We start from the raw sequence: 20985 nt of genomic DNA, 5'->3' as shown, positions 1-20985 counted from the left end.
TTAGGCCTATTTCCAATCCTTGTTCTTACTTTTAAAAGTGTACTGCAGTATATTTGTGATGTTTATAAAATATTGAACATATATGTACTTGCATTTGAATGATTAAGATGTACATATTTTAAGAATCATCAAATAAAGCCTAAAACAAAGTTTGATTCATTGATGTTCAGTCTGGGCGTTTCCGGTACTTTACGACAGTTTAGGTTGACGTACGAGTCAAGCCGTGTTTCGATGCAACGTGGGGTTGTTTTGTGTTTGTGACAGCCCTCTCTGGTTTAAAGACTTAAGTATTTCCTCTTTAAACATTATCGACACCTCAAACACTGAACATAGTCTCTAAAAGAAGAAATGGGGAAACCGAAGAAAAAGAGTAAGTGTTTGACAACAGTTTAAAATATGTGTTTATAGTGTCTGTAGCATGTTGCTATGCTAACTAATGTACCTCACCATCATAATGTCATAACAACAACAGTATGACACGGTGGATATCTGTTTTATCCTTCTTATTTACAGTCTGTGGTTTTATCACAATATAAATAAAAGATTATACAACGAAACCGCTGACTAAAAGACTTTAAAAGATTTAATTTAACTAGTTAGTTACGATTTGTTAAACTCCTCTGCTGCACAAGATCATCAAGATAAAGCTACATGAAGCTACTCTCAACTTTATCAACTCTCTTTATTCAATACTGCACTGAAGTACAACAAAAAAACACCTTACACTTATAGTTAGTAGTAACAATAGTTGCTCAGTTCAGGTGATTTTTACTAAATCAAAGAGCAACAACGTACGAATGTACAATATATATTTACTGTTTTCATTCTTCTGTCTGTCTGTCTGTCTGTCTGTCTCTCTCTCTCTATCTAATATCTAATGTACAGGAACGCATGACTAAATCAAATCAATCAATCCACAAAGATATGTTGGGAAATCATTATTTAAAAAGGTTTCATAGTAATTCATAAACTTCTTAAATGTTTTGTTATTAATTAAAAAAGAGAGATTTAGGTTAGCGGCCTGAATCAAATGAGACTTTCTGTCTTTCTAGAACCTTTTGGAAAATTCACATGAAAAAAAAAAAAATAAAATAAAAAATGTTTTCCATATCTTTTTTTTACAAACGGTATAAGATATGTCAACATCTGTAAACGTGGCCACAAGGCAGTTAACCGGGCGGGTATATTTTATGCAGAAATTTAGAAATATACCTCTTTAGCTTTCTTTGAAATCCACTTTCTGTAAAGGCCAAGCCCTTCTCCACTTTCTGTTCTCAAGCTGAGAACGTTCCTCTGGGAAACATGTTATTGTTTATTTCATTATGTCAGACGATCATGTTTGTTGTTACATGTTATGTCTGTTAGTTTGAGTTCATCCAGCATCAGTAAAGGTTGTAACATGTTATCCACACCAGTTGAATCATTCAATTTGAACCTTCAGGTGATCTCAGCCGGGCTGAGCTGATGATGATGACCATAGCTGATGTCATCAAACAGCTGGTTGAAGCACATGAAGAGGGCAAAGACATCAACCTCAACAAGTAAGTCTTCACCAACAGAGACAAACATGTGATCTAAATAACAAACAAACATTTCATTACATCCACTTGTGTGGATACAAACTGATGCTGTGAACAGGTCGTGTTAGATATTTAAAATATATTCAGAGTTTTTTCCTACCCTGGGTTTCGACACATGATGGGTGATCCATGTCTCTGTTAATAACAGATTCTTGAATATTTCCTTTTTGGAATTGTTTTTCAGGCCGTTTGTCAATATTTTACAACATGACTGAAGAGCTCTGAACCATCATATGAACTGTTATTAATGTGTAAATGTAGCTGCTCTGTTTGTGTTACTGACGGCCTGAATGACCATAAAGATTTATTCTATTCTACACCAGACACTGATCTACACAACAGTAGTACAACCCAAACACATGAACTGTTGGATCATTTTGGCTACGTATCTCAATTCTTAATATTACAAACAATGCTATCCTACTAGTGTACACTTGTAATTTATTTTTATTTTTTTACCTTTGATTTTGTTTCTGTTTTCTAAAGAGTGAAGACTAAGACTTCAGCTAAATACGGACTTGAAGCCCAGCCACGATTGGTGGACATTATTGCTGCTGTTCCTCCACAGTATCGCCGTGCTCTGGTGCCCAAGCTGAAGGCCAAACCCATCCGCACTGCCAGTGGGGTATGTAGACCTGAAGGTCCCGTTTCTCACTCAGCAGTGTGACAACGAGCTTTTTGGACATGTTATATTCTGGAAAGTGTGAAGGTCAAGAAGATGTTCTGTGTGATCTTATTTTCACAGAGTAAAACTATTTAAATATTGACAGAATCTGACTTTCCACAGATTGCAGTTGTGGCTGTGATGTGCAAACCCCATCGATGTCCACACATCAGCTTTACGGCAACATCTGCGTGTAAGTTCCTTTTTTTTTTTTTAAAGTTAACTTAAGTTGTGATAGAGACAAGAGTTATTTAAGAGTTACAATGTATGCACTACAGGAGAGTAAGATAAACCCCGGCCACTCCCCTTGTTTTTTTATTTAATCTTTATTTAACCAGGAAACAAAACTTTGAGATTAAAAATCTCTTTTCCAGGAGTAGACATGCTGCATCACAATTTTCAGAGTTTCACAGAAATGAGCAGCCACACATACAAACACAAAAAATATACAATATTAGACATTAAAAGACACAAATAATACATTTAAACAACAAATGTTTGTCAAGATCATCCACAAACACATCAGGAAGAACATCTACAGTAAGATGTGCCTCCAAGTCATTTAACATCCGTTTAAAAGCATCCAATGAGAGCAGCTCGTGAAGTCTCAGCTCTTTTTGTAACTCGTTCCAAGTAAAAGGAGCAGAAAGCTTTAATGCCTTTTTCCTCCAGTTGTCAAAGGTTATAAGACCCTGTACTCTTCTGACTGATGGAGGTCAGAAGGAAGGAAGTAGACCTAAGATAGACTTGTAGTGTTTAAGTCTGCATGTGGTCAAAGAAGTCTATCCAGCACGTGTATACAACAAACACTTCTTACATGCTTACATGTGTTTGATGTTTTTTATATTCAATGTAACTCTGTCATCATCTTGTATTGTTGCAGCTATTGTCCTGGTGGACCAGACTCAGACTTTGAGTACTCCACACAGTCTTACACCGGCTATGAGGTGAGGTTATGTTTTTCCTCCACAGTTTGTAAACACAGAGAGCATTCTGTAAAAAAAAAAAAACAATTTAAGAAAAAATATCTATGTCAACATCTGTATCTGAATCTATATCTTTATACTCTCTATTCATCTTTATCCATGTAAATCTCTCTCTCGTGTAGTTTCCTCATGTCAGATCAAATTCAAGCAAATGGTTTTATTGTTTTTCTATTTGTCCCAAAACGGTTACTGTCGGAACACGTCTAAGTGGAGATACATTTTATCCCCGCTTAGACCTATTTATTTTTATGTTACTCTTTATTTAGCTTTTTTTTATGGGTGTGTGGGTGGGGCATACCTTCTATCTAAGGTAGATCTGAACAACACTAGTTGGAACAAACTGTAACTTCCATGTCGTTACAGAATAAATTAGAGAAACTTTTTGTCGCTTTTTTCCTGTTGAACCCCCCCAAAAACCGAGGTACTGGTACCGTACCGTGACCCCCTGTGAATGTTACACCCCATATTCATTGTGGTCTTCCTTTTGGCTTTTTGTGCTTTTTTGGTTTTGAAAAGTTGTTCTCCCCTCCGCTTTCTGACAGCCGACTTCCATGAGAGCGATCCGAGCACGCTATGACCCGTACCTTCAGACCAGACATCGAGCGGAGCAGGTCAGTGTGCACATTATTACAATTAGTTTCTTGATACATCTGCGCTGCTTTTGGTATACTGCTGTGTGTTTGTCTTCATCTAAATGAGATGTTTAGGTCACTAAGTGATTGTCTTGGTTGTATAGACTTGTCGATTATAACCAATGAAAATGCGTTCAGTTTGCAGTGATAAGTGTCATGGTTACCCGCCTGCCATGATCTGACACAAGTGTTTTATGAATTACATTTATTTCCACATCAGTTTAAATTGAACAGAGGAAAGCCATTCATTGATTCAACACTTGCTGATCCATGTTAAATCGATACTTAAGTAATTCCAATTAGTTAAAAAAATATCTAAAACATCCTAAAACCTTGTAGTGTGGAGAAGAAGTTTAGAGCCTTTCACTCCCACTCACAGATAATTGTATTCCACTGTTATATTACTTTTACAATGTCAAACTGTTTCTTCTTCATGACGTGCAGCTGAAGCAGCTGGGTCATAGCGTGGACAAGGTGGAGTTCATCGTGATGGGCGGGACCTTCATGGCGCTGTCTGAGGAGTACAGAGACTACTTCATCAGGAACCTACATGACGCGCTGTCCGGACACACCTCCAACAATGTGGCGGAGGCCGTCAGGTACACGTCTGTCCCCGTCCTCCTCAGTGTACAGTAACAGTCGTGTCTTTAACATGATAACAATATTTAACCAAACATGTGAAGACATAGAAGGTAGAAACGGGTTAGAAGAAACTGTGCTGTTGAGATGTGAGAGTGAGGAATAGCGTTGTTAGCCCTCAATTCAGGTAAACATAAATAAATATTTAAGGTGTAAGAGGAAAAAACAACAAAAAGAAGAAGAGGAGCAGATAGAAATAGATGAGGGATGGTGGGAGTGAGATAATTGTGGATGTAGGCAAAGTGTAGCTTGAGCAGGTGGCCAATCAGGGGGGGAGGGGGGGAGGCTGATTAATTCTCTTATGGCAGAATTTAGACTGAGATTCAGATCATTTATTGTCCCCAATGGGAAATTAGTTTTTCAGCAGGAACACTCAGAAGACAACACATTCAAGGACAACATCAACATCATAAAATTTAAATAAAAACAGAGCTAAAAAATCAGAACACAATATGAAATATCGCAGTAAATCAGTCAAGAGATCATAACAAAATTGACATTTTTACCAAGATATACATATATTATACCAATTAAAGTGCAAGAACAGATAGATAGATAGATCTATAAACTTCATTGTCTGTCCTAACAGTGACAGAAATTCTCATTTGAAAAGGCTCAATCATGACATTAAAAATCAAATTCAAAAACACAACACAAAGTACAGACTAAAAGATTAAAATAGGACTGTTAAAAAATGTTCAGGTTGGTTGTTGCAGAGGAAAATAAGGATTATTTTGTAGATGTTTTTCCGGTCCAGAGGGACTTTGTAGCGTCTGCCTACATGGCAGTAACTGGCAGGAGTGGTGGAGGGGGTGAGAGGGCTCCTGGGTGGCTCTCCTGATCACAGAGCGGTTACACAGCTGAATGAACCGATTATTCAGGGTGTATATTATAAACTGGATTATTGAAAGTGTTGATTTGTACCTAAGCACACTTTCTTCTGCTGTAGTTTAGTTCAAATGGTAGGTTTCTGTATTTTACTTAGTGAACACTCCTCCACTACCTTTCAGAGAGTATTTTAACATCTCTCTGACCTCACTACAGCTTTAGTTACATTTTAATTTACAACTAAATAAACGGATCATTTTAATACTAAAGAATTCAAATCATCCCTTCAATTACTGTTTGTTTGTTTTCCATTCATCTCAATTGTGATGCACAATGAAACAGCCAGTAACCACATCTGTAAATATGGATCAGTAAACTCCACCAGAGGGAGCTGTTGTACCGTTTTAAGAGAATCCCCTACATACATTTATCAGCTTTCTTCTTGCTGCTGGACATTGTTCCACATCACGGACAGTAAAAGACATCATCCCCATTAACTCTCAAACATTCTCCTTTAAGGAAGACAATCCAAAGATAAGGTGACGTTTGAGGCCAGGTTTAACTCTGCAGTTAACAATTGTATCTATTATTAATCCATGGGTCTTTAGTCAATTGATCTTAAAGTGTACATATCAAACTACAATTCCCAGAGTCCAAAGGGAAAATTATTATTACATTTTTATTTTTTTTGTTAAACAACATTTCAGGTAAGACAAAAACAGTTTTGTTCCTGCTGCTATCACTGAGCTACGAGCTGTAGCTATATTTGCACAAACTGTAATGTAATGTAAATTCCCCCCACAAGGGATCAATAAAGTTTATCTTTATCTTTATTTATTTAATGCCAAAACTTATTTGTATCCATCCTGAAGACATTATTTAATTTTGTTTTTAATTGATCTTATCGGTTGAGACTTCTCTCTCCCTCATGCCCTGATTGGTGGAACTAAGTTTTTAGTTTTTTTTCTCATGTTCTAGTTGGTTTAATAGCTCTCTTTCTCTCTAATGTATCGTTCATTGTTACATGTGTTTTGTAATCTGTGTGTCATGATTGATGTAGAAACCCTCTGGATTTCAACTTTATAATTACAATAGAAATAATTGTATTATCATCATTTTATAATTTTTTCTTACACTTTATTACTGCAGCCTCAAGGTCATGAGGTCATTTAACACTTTTTGTGTGTGTTTTTTATCCCTGTGAAAAATCTGCTTCACTACTGAGTGTACCAGTGCATCATGGGAATTATTGTTCCCTATTTATGACTTTTTCCACCATGATTTCTCCACATTCCCTGGAGCCCACCCTACTTTTCATTTAACCTCACCACCACAACACACGGCACATCTTGAAGGATGCTGAGATGTGTTGATCCTCTCCACAAATGAAGCTGCTAAATGAACCCATCCAGAAATCAGGAGGGAAAATAAGTGAGGCAACTCTCCATCAATTGCTCCCGTCGACTTCTCACTTACTAAGTCGTGCCAGCTTTGAATGGTATCGGCCATGTTTGTTCTCGGTACGAGTGAGCGTCATGTATTTAGAAAACTTTAAGAAGATTCATGGAGGGTCAAAGTTTAGAGTCCCGGAGGCCAAAAATATGTCTATCTCACAAGGACTAAGGCCGTTTGTTTGTCAGCAGGGGCTGTTTAATTTCCTAAAGTCTGATAAGAACAGAGTTTGTGTGAGCGTGAGGCTCTTCCCATTTGGTTCTTTGTTTGTACCTGTGACTCTGGCAGTATGTGGGAGTTTTCTTAAATGCGATGCTGCTCTGTTATCAGCAGTCTCGGTCAAGACACTTTGATTCGACTGTGGCTGCAAACGTGTGTGTGTGTGTGTGTGTGTGTGTGTGTGTGTGTGTGTGTGTGTGTGTGTGTGTGTGTGTGTGTGTGTGTGTGTGTGTGTGTGTGTGTGTGTGTGTGTGTGTGTGTGTGTGTGTGTGTGTGTGTGTGTGTGTGTGTGTGTGTGTGTGTGTGTGTGTGTGTGTGTGTGTGTGTGTGTGTGTGTGTGTGTGTGTGTGTGTGTGTGTGTGTGTGTGTGTGTGTGTGTGTGTGTGTGTGTGTGTGTGTGTGTGTGTGTGTGTGTGTGTGTGTGTGTGTGTGTGTGTGTGTGTGTGTGTGTGTGTGTGTGTGTGTGTGTGTGTGTGTGTGTGTGTGTGTGTGTGTGTGTGTGTGTGTGTGTGTGTGTGTGTGTGACGTACTTGTGTCTCAGAGACAGTGTCATGCATGATGCTTGTGTATCTGTGTCTCCCCACGCTCCCCCTGCTCCTCATCGGATCACAGCGGTGAGATAGCTGCAGATAATCACCTGAGATAATAGACTTTTTATTGATTCATCTCATACAATCTGATCATCCTCTCTGGAGCATACACTTCTGTAATTGGTGTAAATCAGCCAGCAGAGTGTAAAAGATGGACATTTATTGCAGAATCAGAAGGAATAGAAGAAGCGGCGGCGGCGGGGGGGGGGGGCTTATGGACATTGGAGCCGCTGCAATGATGAAATGTGGCTGTAAGCTTGCGTGCGTTGTTTTTTTTTGGGGGGGGGGGGGTTTCAATCAGGGACTCAAATGAGTATAGAAGGAGCAGTGAAGCCTGATGCAGGATTAAAGGACCATGAATATTCAACTTTTACTTTTTTATTATTCTGAAGGGAATTGGATCTGCAGCTCGCATGAAGACACAACCGACAGAAAAGACAACGTCAGAAATCCAGTTTCATACATATTGTGTTGACATTTAGTTTAAAGAATGATGAGGGGTCGCACTGTGACACCTCTAGTCACCTTCTTTCAGTGCCCTGTAAGCAGCTGTAGTTAGCACGCCTGCTGCTGTTCAGACAATCAGGTAGAACTTGTTTAGTGTAGATAGTGATGGATGCCCGGTGTGCAGGGTTTGGTGATCAGAAAATGTAGGAAAAGAATTTATGCTTAGCCTTAGACATTTAAGTCCTAGGCCCGGTTGTTCAAAAGGTTTAATCTGGAAAAATCTAGATTTGGTAATCCACTTTTTTTTCTACCGAGGATCACGTAATCCAGCTCACTTTTATCCTCTTTGTTCAAAGAAAAACAAGATTGAATCACCCTGATCCAGGTACAGAGAAGACCTTTAAGGATCACCAAATCCAGATTTCCTGAGCTATAGAGGATTTAACACTACATTACTTTGTCCACAGGGGGCGCCAGGTTCGGCTCTGACCTGTTGATGCTTTTACGCATTTCATTCCCCACTCTCTCTCTCTTCTCCATTTCAGACTCAGTCCACTCTCCTGTCTTTAAATAAAGACATTAAAAGCCCCAAAAATACCCTTTAAAGAAATAAAGAGATGAACAGAGCACTGTTGGTCTCAGCACTCTGGTCTCGGGTATGTCCTGGTCTCGGTTGTCTTGACTACAACACTAGAGAAAGCTTTAACTGTGAAGTATTTTACAACCCTTTTCCAGTTGTGTGGAAAATAAATACATTCAAGTATAAATCATAATCGTTTGAGTGTAATCATGTAGGTATTTAACTTGCTTTGACACAAAGTCAACACTCGTTAATATCTCATTGAACATTTTTCGCATAACAAACATTTCCCCTCGATATCATCCATTTTCTTGATTGCGTTTGTTGTGTCCTAATGTGAGGTTGGTGTTAACTGTTTGGATAATGAGCCGAGCAAACTCACAGCATGTCAATTGATGTTGCTAAATGAGCCCAGCACAAAGAGTGCTCCAACATAGTCAGTAAAAAAAAAACACACAAATGTCGTCTGAGAAACCTTATTATATGAAGAAGGAATGATATGAGAAGAGATTATGTTATGAGCTGAAATGACTGAGACGCCTTCCCCCCCCCGCAGGTACTCTGAGCGCAGCAACACCAAGTGTGTAGGAATAACTATTGAGACACGGCCGGACTACTGCCTGAAGCGACACCTCAGCGACATGCTGGGCTACGGCTGCACGCGGCTGGAGATTGGAGTCCAGAGTGTGTATGAAGATGTGGCTCGCGACACTAATCGGTCAGTATACCCGGGGGAGGAATCGAGGGATGATGTAGATAAGAAAGCAGACAACGTGTGAAAGCAACCTGTATGAAGGTGTGTGATCTATTAACTGTATTTTTTTTTTAACACGTTTTTGTATCTTCCAGAGGCCACACGGTGCGAGCTGTTTGCGAGTCTTTCCACCTTTCAAAGGACGCTGGCTTCAAAGTAGTCGCCCACATGATGCCCGATCTGCCTAATGTGGGCATGGAGAGGGATGTGGAGCAGTTTATTGTGAGCATTCCTTTTATTCCTGCTTGATTTGTTAATACACTCATAAGAGTACTTCAGGTTTGCACACTGGTCGAACTGGTCGTATCTGGTCTCCAGTCTGCCAGGCCTTTAACACCACACGTGTTAGCTTTTAATGTCTGCATCCATTTATGGCCTAATGTGGACGAGCAAATGAGGCTTGACCACAGTGAGTGAGATTTATAAGAGAGAAGAATGCATATGCACAGCTTTTCAGCAAAAAGCATGGTTATGCATATCTAATTTTTGTGTGCAGATGAGTCATCACACGTGCACATCAACTGTTAAACATCCTGATGAAATGTCTGTGGTTTTGGGTTTAAATTATATTTATTCTGGGTGTTTTCCATTGCCTTAAGTCTAATAGCCAGCTGTTTAACAATCAGTGGACAGTTCTGGTCTTTGTAAAGTCCAAATCAACGACTTTACTACGTGGACAGAAACTGGACAGTGACTCAGGCACCGGTGCGTCAGTAGCAGTGTAGGCTGTAGTTAGGGGACTGCTGTGGATCAGTGGGCGAGTGGGTCGCCTGTCAATCGGTCGGGGGTTCAATCCCCAGCTCCTGCAGTCTCATGACCAAGTGGCAAGACACTGAAGCAGTGTGAAGACACGTGTGAATGTGTATGTATATGATTCGTTAATAGATGGACACATAGCAGCTTCTGCCATCAGTGAATGTGACCTGTGTTGTAAAAAAGAGCTTTTAGTTGTCAGAAGACTAGAAAAGCGCTTTACAAGCTCAAGACCATTCACCATTTCAGTTTAGTTTTTTTTCCATACCATAGAGAGCTACCTGTGACAGAGCCATCAACATTTCTTCATCAGTTAAACAATGAAGATAGAGACACGATGAGAGAGAGGGACAGGTGTGTCGTGTATCAAAGGGTTTTAACAGTAATCCAACCAGGGACGTATGAAGTGTTTGATTTAGCCCCTGCACCATCAGGACACCCATCAATGCACAGCCTTAAACCTTCCTCATCCTCTCAGACATTCGGTGGTTTAGACAACAAAGAGTACATTACGCCACTGTATAGCCAACAGGTAACCTCCTGTGTTCTACTCAAGGTTGGCGTGCAAATCTACGTTTGGTTTAGCCTTAAAGGGTTAGTATAGATCCTAATTAAAGAAGTCATGGTCCATTTGTTTCTTAAAGATTGATTATCAGGCTTTTTCTGCCTTTATTTAGAGACAAGACAGTGAATGAGAGAGAGAGAGAGAGATGGGACTGACATGTGGGAAAGAAGCCACAGGTCGGACTTGAACCCAGGCCACCTGCTTGAAGGACCCCAGCCTCTATGTATTTTTTAAAGATTATTTTTGGGCTTTTTGCTTTAATTTTGATTGGACAGCTGTAGATGTAGACTGGGGCGCCTGTGGCTCAGTTGGTAGAGTCGGTCATTCGATCAAGGGGTCAAGGGGTTCGATCCCCGGCTCCTGCAGCAACATGTCCGATGTGTCCTTGTCCTCCAAGTTGCTCCCGCTGCTTCGGCGATGGCGTATGTACATGTATGAATGGGATTAGTTACTTCTGATGGACTCGTCACATAGCAGCCTCTATGTAAAAGTGCTTTGAGTAGTCAGAAGATGAGAAAACTGCAAACTCAAGACTCCATTTACCATTTAGATAGACAGGAAATGTGAGGAGAGAGAGAGTTGGGGATGACATGCACCAAGCAACACTAGGTCAAATCTGCCACCAGTGCAACCAGGACTGTAGCACCAGTGGGGAACCCGCTCTACCAATTGAGCTAAACCAGTCATGGTGGGGCTTTTCCCCGACAAAATAAGGTTTGTGCAAGTTATTAATTCATCAGAGTTTCAGAGAGACAAGAAAGTTGCAGTAAAATATCACATGAGATAAAATGGGTAACAACTTCAGACTTAAAGAAAACAAAAGAGAAGTTACATCAATCATCAAAGTTTATTGTTTGTTACATTAACAATCATGTCGTCTTTCGCTCAACACACCGGTGATCGTCATCACTACTTATCTCCCAGTGGTGTAGTAACGAGGAAGTCATACGTGCAGCATCTTAAAATAGAAAGAGAAAAGGCTTTGACAGTTCACCCACAGTACCGACGGGGATGTGACTCAATCGTAAATCTTGTCAGGTGTGTCTCATCAGCAGGCTGACTTTACGGCTTTGATTGGAAACACAGCTACATTATAATATGTGAGGATCAGGCTGTTCCCCCCTCCCAACATCCCTGACTCTAGGATGTAGATGAAGACCCAGTTTGAGGCTGTGTCTAATTCCAGCTTTTTTGAGGTTTTTATTTTTACATTGATGAAACAGAAATCAAGTAATTAGAAACCCGATGAAGGGGAAGAAACGATGGTAGTAATTGGTGCAGTGGAGACTCCGACATGCCACTGAGACTCAGATCAAAATATGTCACTGATTATCTCAGAACTTAACACATTAACAATTCTTCTCCTTTGCCTTTTTGTTCAGCTGATCTCATTTCTTGGCACCGTGTTCTAGTTTACCAAAGTAGAAAGTTTACCAAGAAAGTAAAAGGTTAAAATCCGACCTGCAAATGAAACAAGAGAAGACAACACAACAGACAGGTAGCATTCAGATGTACTGTGGAAAGTTCTCTTTTGCTAAATTTCTTTAAACGACAGTCAATACTCTACAATTTCACGATTCACCTGCACTTTTATCCAAATCGATGTACATCAGAGAGTTAGTACAACACAAGCAAGCGTCTACTTTGTAAAAGGAGGAAACAACAAGGACAGATGATTGGGGGGGGGGGGGGGTTTCATCAGCCGACCTGAGAGTGCAGGTGGGAGTGTGCCGGTGGAGGAGCTCAGACAGGTAGGAGTAGCCAGACTGTGGAGGGCTTTGTAGGTGATAATAAGGAGTTTGAAGTGGATATGCTGGGGGGGATGGAGAGCCAGTAGAGGTTATGAAGGACGGGGCTGATGTGGTCACGGGTGCGGGAGTGTGTGAGGAGACGAGCAGCTGAATTCTGTAGTTTCTTGAGTGGTTTGGATGATGAGCCGTAGATGAGACTGTTGCAGTGAAGTGATGAATGCAGTCATGAATGTGTGAGTTTCTTTCTTTACTTTTTGTACCACAGTCCCTCTCTTGTCCTCTCCCTTAGACTTCTTTTTCACTCTCCCCAGTGAGCAATCTGAATATTTGCTGCTCTGTTTTTTTTCTCCCTGGTTTCCCTTATTATCTTTCACTTAATCTTTATTTTGTCTTTCCACTCCCGTCCCAGTTTTCTCTATAGGTTCTGTCAGTCAATCTCTCCTGACACTTCATTTATCTCCTCTCTTTCATCTCCCCCTCTGCCTCTCTCCCCTCCTCTCTTATCACTCTGACACTTTTAGATTATACAGTTTACGTGTGCCCCCCCCCCCCCCTCCCCTTTGCCACCCCCTCATCATATCTAAGATTTAATGTCACGCTTCACGCAAGTGAGTGGGAATAATATGCAGGTTTCTAAACATCTTAACACTGCGTCATTCAGAGCATCTCAGGAAATTTTCCTTAGATCCAAAAATATTTACCACTACATTAAGAAGACGGGATGCTTCTACAAAGGAAGACGAGAAGTCTAAGAAGCGGGGGAAATCGTAGAAAATACAGGAAAAATAAGAAGTAGATGAAATGTGGAAGTGTCCCTGGATCAAGTCTGGATTGGAAGCAGAAAAAAGAAGAAGCAACCATGGCAACAGGACGCAGACTGAGTCCATCCTGCTAACAGTGAATGTTTCTGTTATTCCTGAGATGCCAACAACGACCCTCTTCCTAATTTCATAGCTACCGTGTAGCTCAGAGGACGAAATGTGCCCGTGCTGCGCGACAGGAGCCTTTTAGAATGACATCATACAGCGGTCCACTTCCTTGTTTGATCACGGTTGCAATCACATCTCCCGTGGAGCGTACTAGAATACACATGAACCTTCCCGTGACTGCCTCTTCAAACAGACTCAGATGTGGTACCAGAGTAGCCTACAGTACGTTTGTGTTCACACTGATCAAATGAACCAGACTAAGGGGTCTCGGATCCAGGTCACTTATGTGAAACCACCCTAAGAATGAATGGGCACACAAAGCCTTTTTCACATATACACATATACTGAAAATATATCATTTCAGGAGGACGGCTTCGGATATCCGGGGGGGGGGGGGGGGGCTCCTAAGGTAAGACGTGATGTAAAAAAAAAAAGAAGCTGAAGTAGCGGACGAACCAACAGAGTCCGCCATATAACACTACAATGAAAATATTTGCCTTAATATTAATGCTACAAAACAGTCAATGTCAACAAAAAAGTAGAGAACAACAGAAAACATAATGCAGCCTTTTCATTACAAGCGCTGAGATTGTAGCGGTCGACATGCATACACTCTATGCACCATGCAGCAGTCACAGGATATAAACATCACCCCCCTCTCCTATTGACTCGAGGTGAATTCTCTGGATAATATAACTGCGGTGTTCTCATATCAACTGAATTGGACTTGCTGCGGACTAATACTAGAGGTCTGGCAGGAGAAACTCCGGTTGAAGTCCGAGTAAAAACTGTGGCTGTTTGTGTTCACACAGCTCCTCCTGGAAATATCCAGAGTTTTCAGGAGTTTTCTGCAGGTGTGGGAGCCCTAATAGACTGTTCAAGTTCGCTGGATTGTCTACATCCTTCCACAAGCCACATAGAAGTGAATGCTAAAAATCTAAAGACAGACAAATAGATAAATATTTCTTAGCTCAAGTCACGTGTGGAGATAATTTTAGAAATAACTGTATAGCCAAATGTACACCTATTATCTCAGGTGACCCTGTGACTCATACAAGGATTAAGCAGGAAAATATATGAAATGGACAGCATGGAGGAAAATCACAGCTTCTAGATTTTGCTTGCAGCGTCCGTTTTGATGACAATGGGAAGCAGATGATGCAAACAGCAGCTTAATGGTTTTAGTGGAGGGATGTTTACAACCTCCATGAAATGGGTAATAATAACTCTTTCAGGCTTTCCTGGAACAGAGCTCGTCAGTGCCGACTGACAGCTTCAAAAAAAAAAGAGGCTTTGATCTCTTGATTTTCTTTTCAGTTCGCATTAGTTACATGAATCCTTTCAGCCATTATCTGCTGCTGCTTGTCGGTGTTGTCCTGGTCGGCTTGGGATGCCGGACCAGTTCAGGGCAGCATCTGGAGGATGTTGCATCCCTCTTGCACCTATCGCGTGTCCTGATAATGAAATTCGATTACAACTTCCTCCCACCCAGAGATCCTCTCTCTCACTTATCTCTTGTGTACAGATGCTCCCTGTCCTAGGGGGAGGCATTGTTAACAGTGTTCCTCTCCACTGACTAACAGAGGCTCTGCTATGTGATCCACAGTGGTAGCAGGTGTAAGATTTCCCCCCCCCCCCCCCCACCACCACCAATTAGAAACTGTTTATTCTTTTCTGTCTTTTGTAATTATTTTTTGGGAGTTTGTCTCTATTTTAGTTTAGTTCACAGCAGTGTGGGACATGTCCTTTTGTGATTATGGGCTGCGACGAGAGAGATTATGAGATGCTGATAATGTGGCCTATTTTGGAGGCTGTGCCTCAATTCCAGATCTTCACGGTTTTAATCAAGATAGTCGGTGCAGAGGGGAGGAGAATGACTGGAATTCACTGATTCCTATTCCTACACTGCAGTAAACCAGACACCTCTTGAATGTCTGTGTACTGTTGGACATCTGCTCCGTACGAGCTCATGGGACACCTGCTTTTACTTTTAGGACTTTTAGGAAAATAAAAGTTTTCATGGAAGAAGTCATTGATGAAAAGCTGATGGAAAATCTGTAAGAGTTGCTGTCTAACCATTCTTTTTTTCTCCTCCCTCTATTACCTTAATGAGCATTTAAAGAAGTCGTCCGTTAGCATGACAGACAAATTGAACACTGCAGATAAAGCAAGAACAATCAATTTTAGTCGATACAGTTTATTCAAGCAGTTCAAATCAAATAAATTGTTGAATCACTGCTCCTCATTTATGATAATTAAGTGTGTTACATTGATTGTGTCAGAAACACCATTAGTGAAAAACAAATTCTACTTCTCAGCTGTTGGTGAAATAGTTTTCTTGGGGTGGAATGATATGAATGAGTATGAATGTTACAGGTGGATATTCTGACGTCAGTGTGTGAATGTTAAACAGCCCTTTGAGTACTCAGAAGACTTGAAAAGCGCTACATAAGCTCAAGTCCATTTACCTCTTTCTGTCTTAAACGTTCCAGTTCGAGTTTAACTGCAGAGAAATGTCATGTGATTTTCACTTTTCTCTGAAACGTGGACCTGTGTGTTTCCTGCAGGAGTTTTTTGAGAATCCAGCTTTCAGGCCCGATGGTTTGAAGCTGTACCCAACACTAGTGATCCGAGGTACAGGTCTGTACGAGCTGTGGAAGACGGGCCGCTACAAGAGCTACACGCCCAGTGCCCTGGTCGACCTTGTGGCCCGGATCCTGGCTCTGGTGCCGCCCTGGACTAGAGTCTACAGAGTGCAGAGGTGAGACAGTGAATGGAAAGTATTGATATGGTTGTTCAATGTCACTGCAGACAACATAAGCATTAAAGATAAAATACCTTCAGTCCATCGTCGATCATATAGATAGTTAGAAAACTTTGCTAATACGACCCATATTTTCCAATACAAAACATATTGTGAGGGTAACTGCTTCTTCTTTTTTTATATTAAGCTGAATAATCAGGATAAACAGGATGACAGAGGCTGTCCCTGTTCATGCCTTTTATATGAAGCTGTACACATACTGAGTATGTTTTAAGTCTGAGTAGTGTAATGTCTCGATTACATCAGATTTAAATATTCAAATTCCTCTTACCTTCCTTCTTCTACACCATGACAGATGACATCCATAAAGTCTGTTATCTTTCTACTTATGCAACTTAAGGACTGAGGCAGGACCTGTTTGACTTCTTACCCTTTAAAAAGTTTATTGTGGCTCAGGTTTATATTGATGTGAGGTAATGTTTCTCAAAATATCTCATTCTTTAAGCTGTTCTTCATCATTGTATGTAAATCCATGTTTCTCGTCCTGTCTGTCAGGGACATCCCCATGCCGCTCGTGAGCTCCGGAGTGGAGCACGGCAACCTGAGAGAGTTGGCCCTGGCCCGGATGAAGGACATGGGCACTGAGGTGAGACCTTCTGCACCAGAGAAAAAGATCAAACATCAGCTTATTTTGTGCATGGGAAGCTAAAACACATTCCCAGCTGGGATGCGATCCAAACAGACACCATTGAAGTGGACAAATAAATGCTGACTGTCTGCGAGAGTCATTTGCATACGCTGCGATGATTGATCAAAGCGAGACCACAAATTAAAAAACCTGCCAAGTATAGTTTAGAACTGTTGGAGCATAAAATTGGAGCAGCCTCCGTCTCACACGCTCCGTATTTGTTATATCTGTGCTGAAAACTTTAAATTTATCGAGCCTGAACTCCAGGGAAAGAAGCCCGACCAACTTCTATGGAACGGGACTGGAGATAAGAAAGTAATCCCAACTCTCTGTCTCGTCTCTGACCATCAGTCTGACATTATGTTGTTCAAACATTGGTGGCTGCTCTCTCACCTTCACCTCTGGTTACTCTTTGTGCTGGCTTTAATTTGTCCTAAGTTCCTTTTTCATCAACTGATTTAAGGCAGCATTCATGATCCCCCCCAAACAGCCCCTTTTACACGCTTAGCCTTGATTTTTTTATTCAAACAAAGGGGTCACAAACCACTAACTAACTGATATTATTCATATTTCTGAAACCCTGCAGCTTGATTGAACTCTCTGTGTCTGTAGGTAAACATGCACAGCAGTGACCTAAATAGATGTTTACAAATCACATCCTTTAGGACAGGTCGAGATATCATGTTTCTAAACCGGTTTCATTGTTTTTCTCTTTTTACAGTGTCGGGATGTGCGGACCCGAGAAGTGGGCATTCAGGAGATTCACCACAAAGTCAGACCTTACCAGGTAACAAACAGCATCCAGGTAGATTAACATTTAGAATGTGAGAGACTGTTATGACCTCCTGAAGTTATTAAACAAACACAAACAGCTCAGAAACAAAAGGAGACCAGGAACATTCAAGACGCCACATGAATGTCAAGTTTTTACCCTCAAGTGTTATTTGCTGTAAACATCCCCCCACCCCAGAAAATCATTAAAGGTAAATAATAAAACTAACAAAACAAAAGGAGCTGGAGACACCGGCCAAACATAACAGAAGATGGGAAGGTACATCCCCTTAAAACTACCTAAAGACAACAAATACACCCAAAACAAGACTACCAGTGGTCTCCAGCCCGAACTAAAATACCAAAACCCAGCAGTCTAGACATGCATCGGTGACAAAACAAATACAAAAACAAATTGCGGTGCTGCGTCTTTCAAGATAGGGACATTACTCCCACATGGTGCATGATATGCGTTTCCTGCAAACACAACATCCATTAACAGAGAGTGTGTGCAGGTGGAGCTGGTGCGGAGAGACTACGTGGCTAACGGCGGCTGGGAGACCTTCCTGTCCTATGAGGATCCAGAGCAGGACATCCTGATCGGCCTGCTGCGTTTGCGCCGCTGCTCCCCGCAGTCCTTCCGTCCAGAGCTGAAAGGAGATGTGTCTATCGTCCGTGAGCTGCACGTTTATGGCAGTGTGGTGCCAGTCAGCAGCCGAGACCCCAGCAAGTTCCAGCACCAGGTAGTTCTACTTCCACACACAAACACAGACTTTTTCATTCCTTCTCCAGCTGTACAGTATATATGTCCCCCCCCCCACCCGGTACTGTACAACACGGCTCATTGCATGTATTAAAAACCCAAAGTAAGGCAGTAAGTATAACTAACTCTGTTTCTTCCCCTCCGTCTGCTGTAGGGTTTCGGTATGATGCTGATGGAGGAGGCAGAGAGAATCTCCAGAGAAGAACATGGCTCCAGTAAATTGGCTGTTATCTCAGGTGAGAAAACAAAAGGACATCATTTATCCTCTTCTCGGACATCTGAGTATACACATCTGTTTAAACGCACAGTAAGTCAATTCCTCCACCAGGGGGCTCTCAATCAAACGATAACGTGAAGGCTGGCGGGGAATCATGGGTGTGATTCTCTCTGCTACTCCCCCCCCCCCCACCCTACCAATGAAAACAAACTTGAGGTTGACCGTAGTCGAGACAAACGGGCGAAACCGACCTGAAGAAGAGAATATGTTTATAGACGATAATTTACACGACTTTTTTGTTATCACAGCAGCACTTAAAGCAACAGTACAGCAGCAGTTCCTGCTTCCTTATGCAGCGGTCTTTGATGTAACATTGAGTGTTTCCATGGCAATGATAAACATGTCGTGTCATAGTGGCCACAAGGGCACCACACGTCCCATTACAACTATAAAATTACAGCTTTGCTAGCTGTTGGAAATATTTGAGATAATGTTCTTAACAAAAGAAATATATATAACATAGTTTTATTAATTTTTTTATTAATTTAGATATTTTAGTGTAAAAACCCTAACCCTAACCCATGTTACACCTGGGTTAGGTGACATATGACATTATGATGTTAAAAATATGTAATGCACAATCTGTGCAAGAGTCAGGAAACAAAAGTACTGTAAGAAAAACAGCAAACTGACAGAGCCACAGCTCTAACTTACTTTATTTTCTTGTAGATGAATATACACAGAGGTAGAGATTTGTCTGTTTAGGCTGAAATGTCTGTTATCTGTTAAGGTTTAAAAGGACCAGTAACACATGACATGTAGCGATGTAACATCATCCTCCAGTGGCTGTTGAATTCTTGTTTCCTCTGCTGAGCACCTCGTTGTCTTCTCTGGTGTGTTTTGTAGGTGTTGGAACGAGGAACTACTACAGGAAGATGGGTTATGAGCTGGAGGGGCCGTATATGGTGAAGGACCTGTATGGACCTGAAAAGGACTGAACCATGACCATGTTTTTATCTGGGCGGTGTTTACAGGCAAAATATACACACAAAGAAACGTTTTATTTATCAAGATAATATTCTCAGGACATGCTAGCTGCAATATGTTTGCAGAGATTTCCCATAGCATCCGAGAACATAATGGTTGGGATACTTTCTACTTTGTGCACACCAGGCACTTCTTTAGCATCACATCCTCTTGCAGATAAGAAGGAGTGAAAGGGTGTTATGAATAAACTGATGCTAGGAAACCACACCAAAAAAACAGCATTGGCAGATTCCACATGGAAATGAATGTGTAGTGTTACCATGCCGACTAACTTCAGCAAACTGCATCCACACAGTTAGACGAGAAATGAGAACAATCTTCTAAAGATTTTAATTCTCAAATGCCACATTACTGGAAGAATTTAACATGGTTTTTTTCCCCCAGTATTTCTTGTGTATTTGTCTGGGATGAGGAACCTGTTTAGCATCACACTTTGAGTTAATCATGTTTATGCTGCAATTAAATATAAAACCTATTATAATAGAGTGGAGTATTCATTAATGGTTGGCAGTGGATGAATGAACAGTGGGAAGTGTCCTCGCCGGGCAGCCGTTGTGTAATTGCACAGTTTAAATTTATAGGGCAGGAAATTGAATATTAGCGTTACATAAATTGCATTTTTAAAGCCCCCCAGTTAATCCTATTTCTTGTTTTTCTGTCATGCATCCTGCTTCATGTATTCTAGCTAAAACATCACGTGACCATTTTTATTCAAGAATAAAGTTTATTTCTGTTACTGTTTTGTCTCCTGTTTTTTTTTTAGTTCTTACTGTCGCAGAAATCTTTGCAAGACATTTGAATAATTAAACCTAAATGACAGATCAGCCAAAAGGATTTCAGCCTTCATAGAAAGGCCACGCTGAAAAGTGGCTCCTGTAATGTATTCCCCAATGTCAAGGGTGCCAGCCCTAGCAGGAGACCCCTGATGATTGCCCTATGAGAGTGTTTTACTGGCTCATTTGACACAGCCTTTCCAATTACATCTCTATCAGTTACCTGTCTATTGAACATTGACTGAATGCACTGTTCAGCCACACTATTACTGGAAAGGGTTTGTCATTTGAAAAATAGTTGGCAATAAAGCCCAAAAGGCTCACGCCGCGACCTATGTCTCATATAGATTCCCGCTGCACGGGGCGATTGAAGCTGAACGGCCATGCGTAATTTCCTGTCTATGCGGCCCCTGTGTCGTGACTGTGCTGCGAGTTGGTGTTGCAGTCCTGACGCATTGAGGAATGTGCCGTATTCGGGGCTTTCTCTCCACGCTTGCTCACTCCTGCTATCAGTTGTGAAATCTAAAAGGACTTTCCCCCTTGCTCACACTCGCTGAGCTGATTTGTGCTGTAGAGGCGGCGGAGTTTGGTCT

The 20985-nt window shown here is 41.2% G+C and overlaps 1 protein-coding gene across 2 annotated transcripts; it reads left to right on the top strand.

Annotated features, from left to right (window-relative positions):
* The first annotated feature begins 215 nt into the window (after positions 1-215).
* On the top strand, positions 216-20358 carry elp3 (elongator acetyltransferase complex subunit 3). Of its 2 annotated transcripts, XM_061052603.1 has the most exons (15): positions 216-370; positions 1442-1541; positions 2067-2205; positions 2368-2441; positions 3128-3191; positions 3773-3841; positions 4307-4461; positions 9174-9335; positions 9467-9593; positions 15937-16130; positions 16689-16779; positions 17543-17608; positions 18108-18335; positions 18510-18591; positions 19479-20358. In XM_061052603.1, the coding sequence occupies exons 1-15, from the start codon at positions 349-351 to the stop codon at positions 19568-19570; spliced, it is 1665 nt and encodes a 554-aa protein (XP_060908586.1). In that variant the 5' UTR covers positions 216-348; the 3' UTR covers positions 19571-20358. The 2 variants fall into 2 exon arrangements, with proteins under 2 accessions (XP_060908586.1, XP_060908585.1); XM_061052602.1 differs by lacking the exons at positions 216-370; positions 1442-1541 and having other exon boundaries at positions 2368-2437.
* The last annotated feature ends 627 nt before the right edge of the window (positions 20359-20985 follow it).

This window comes from Labrus mixtus, chromosome 12 (assembly GCF_963584025.1).
Source record: "Labrus mixtus chromosome 12, fLabMix1.1, whole genome shotgun sequence".
Classification (NCBI taxonomy): Eukaryota; Metazoa; Chordata; class Actinopteri; order Labriformes; family Labridae; genus Labrus; species Labrus mixtus.
The sequence above is the reverse complement of the archived record's forward strand: the minus strand, read 5'-3'. Positions and strand labels throughout refer to the sequence as shown.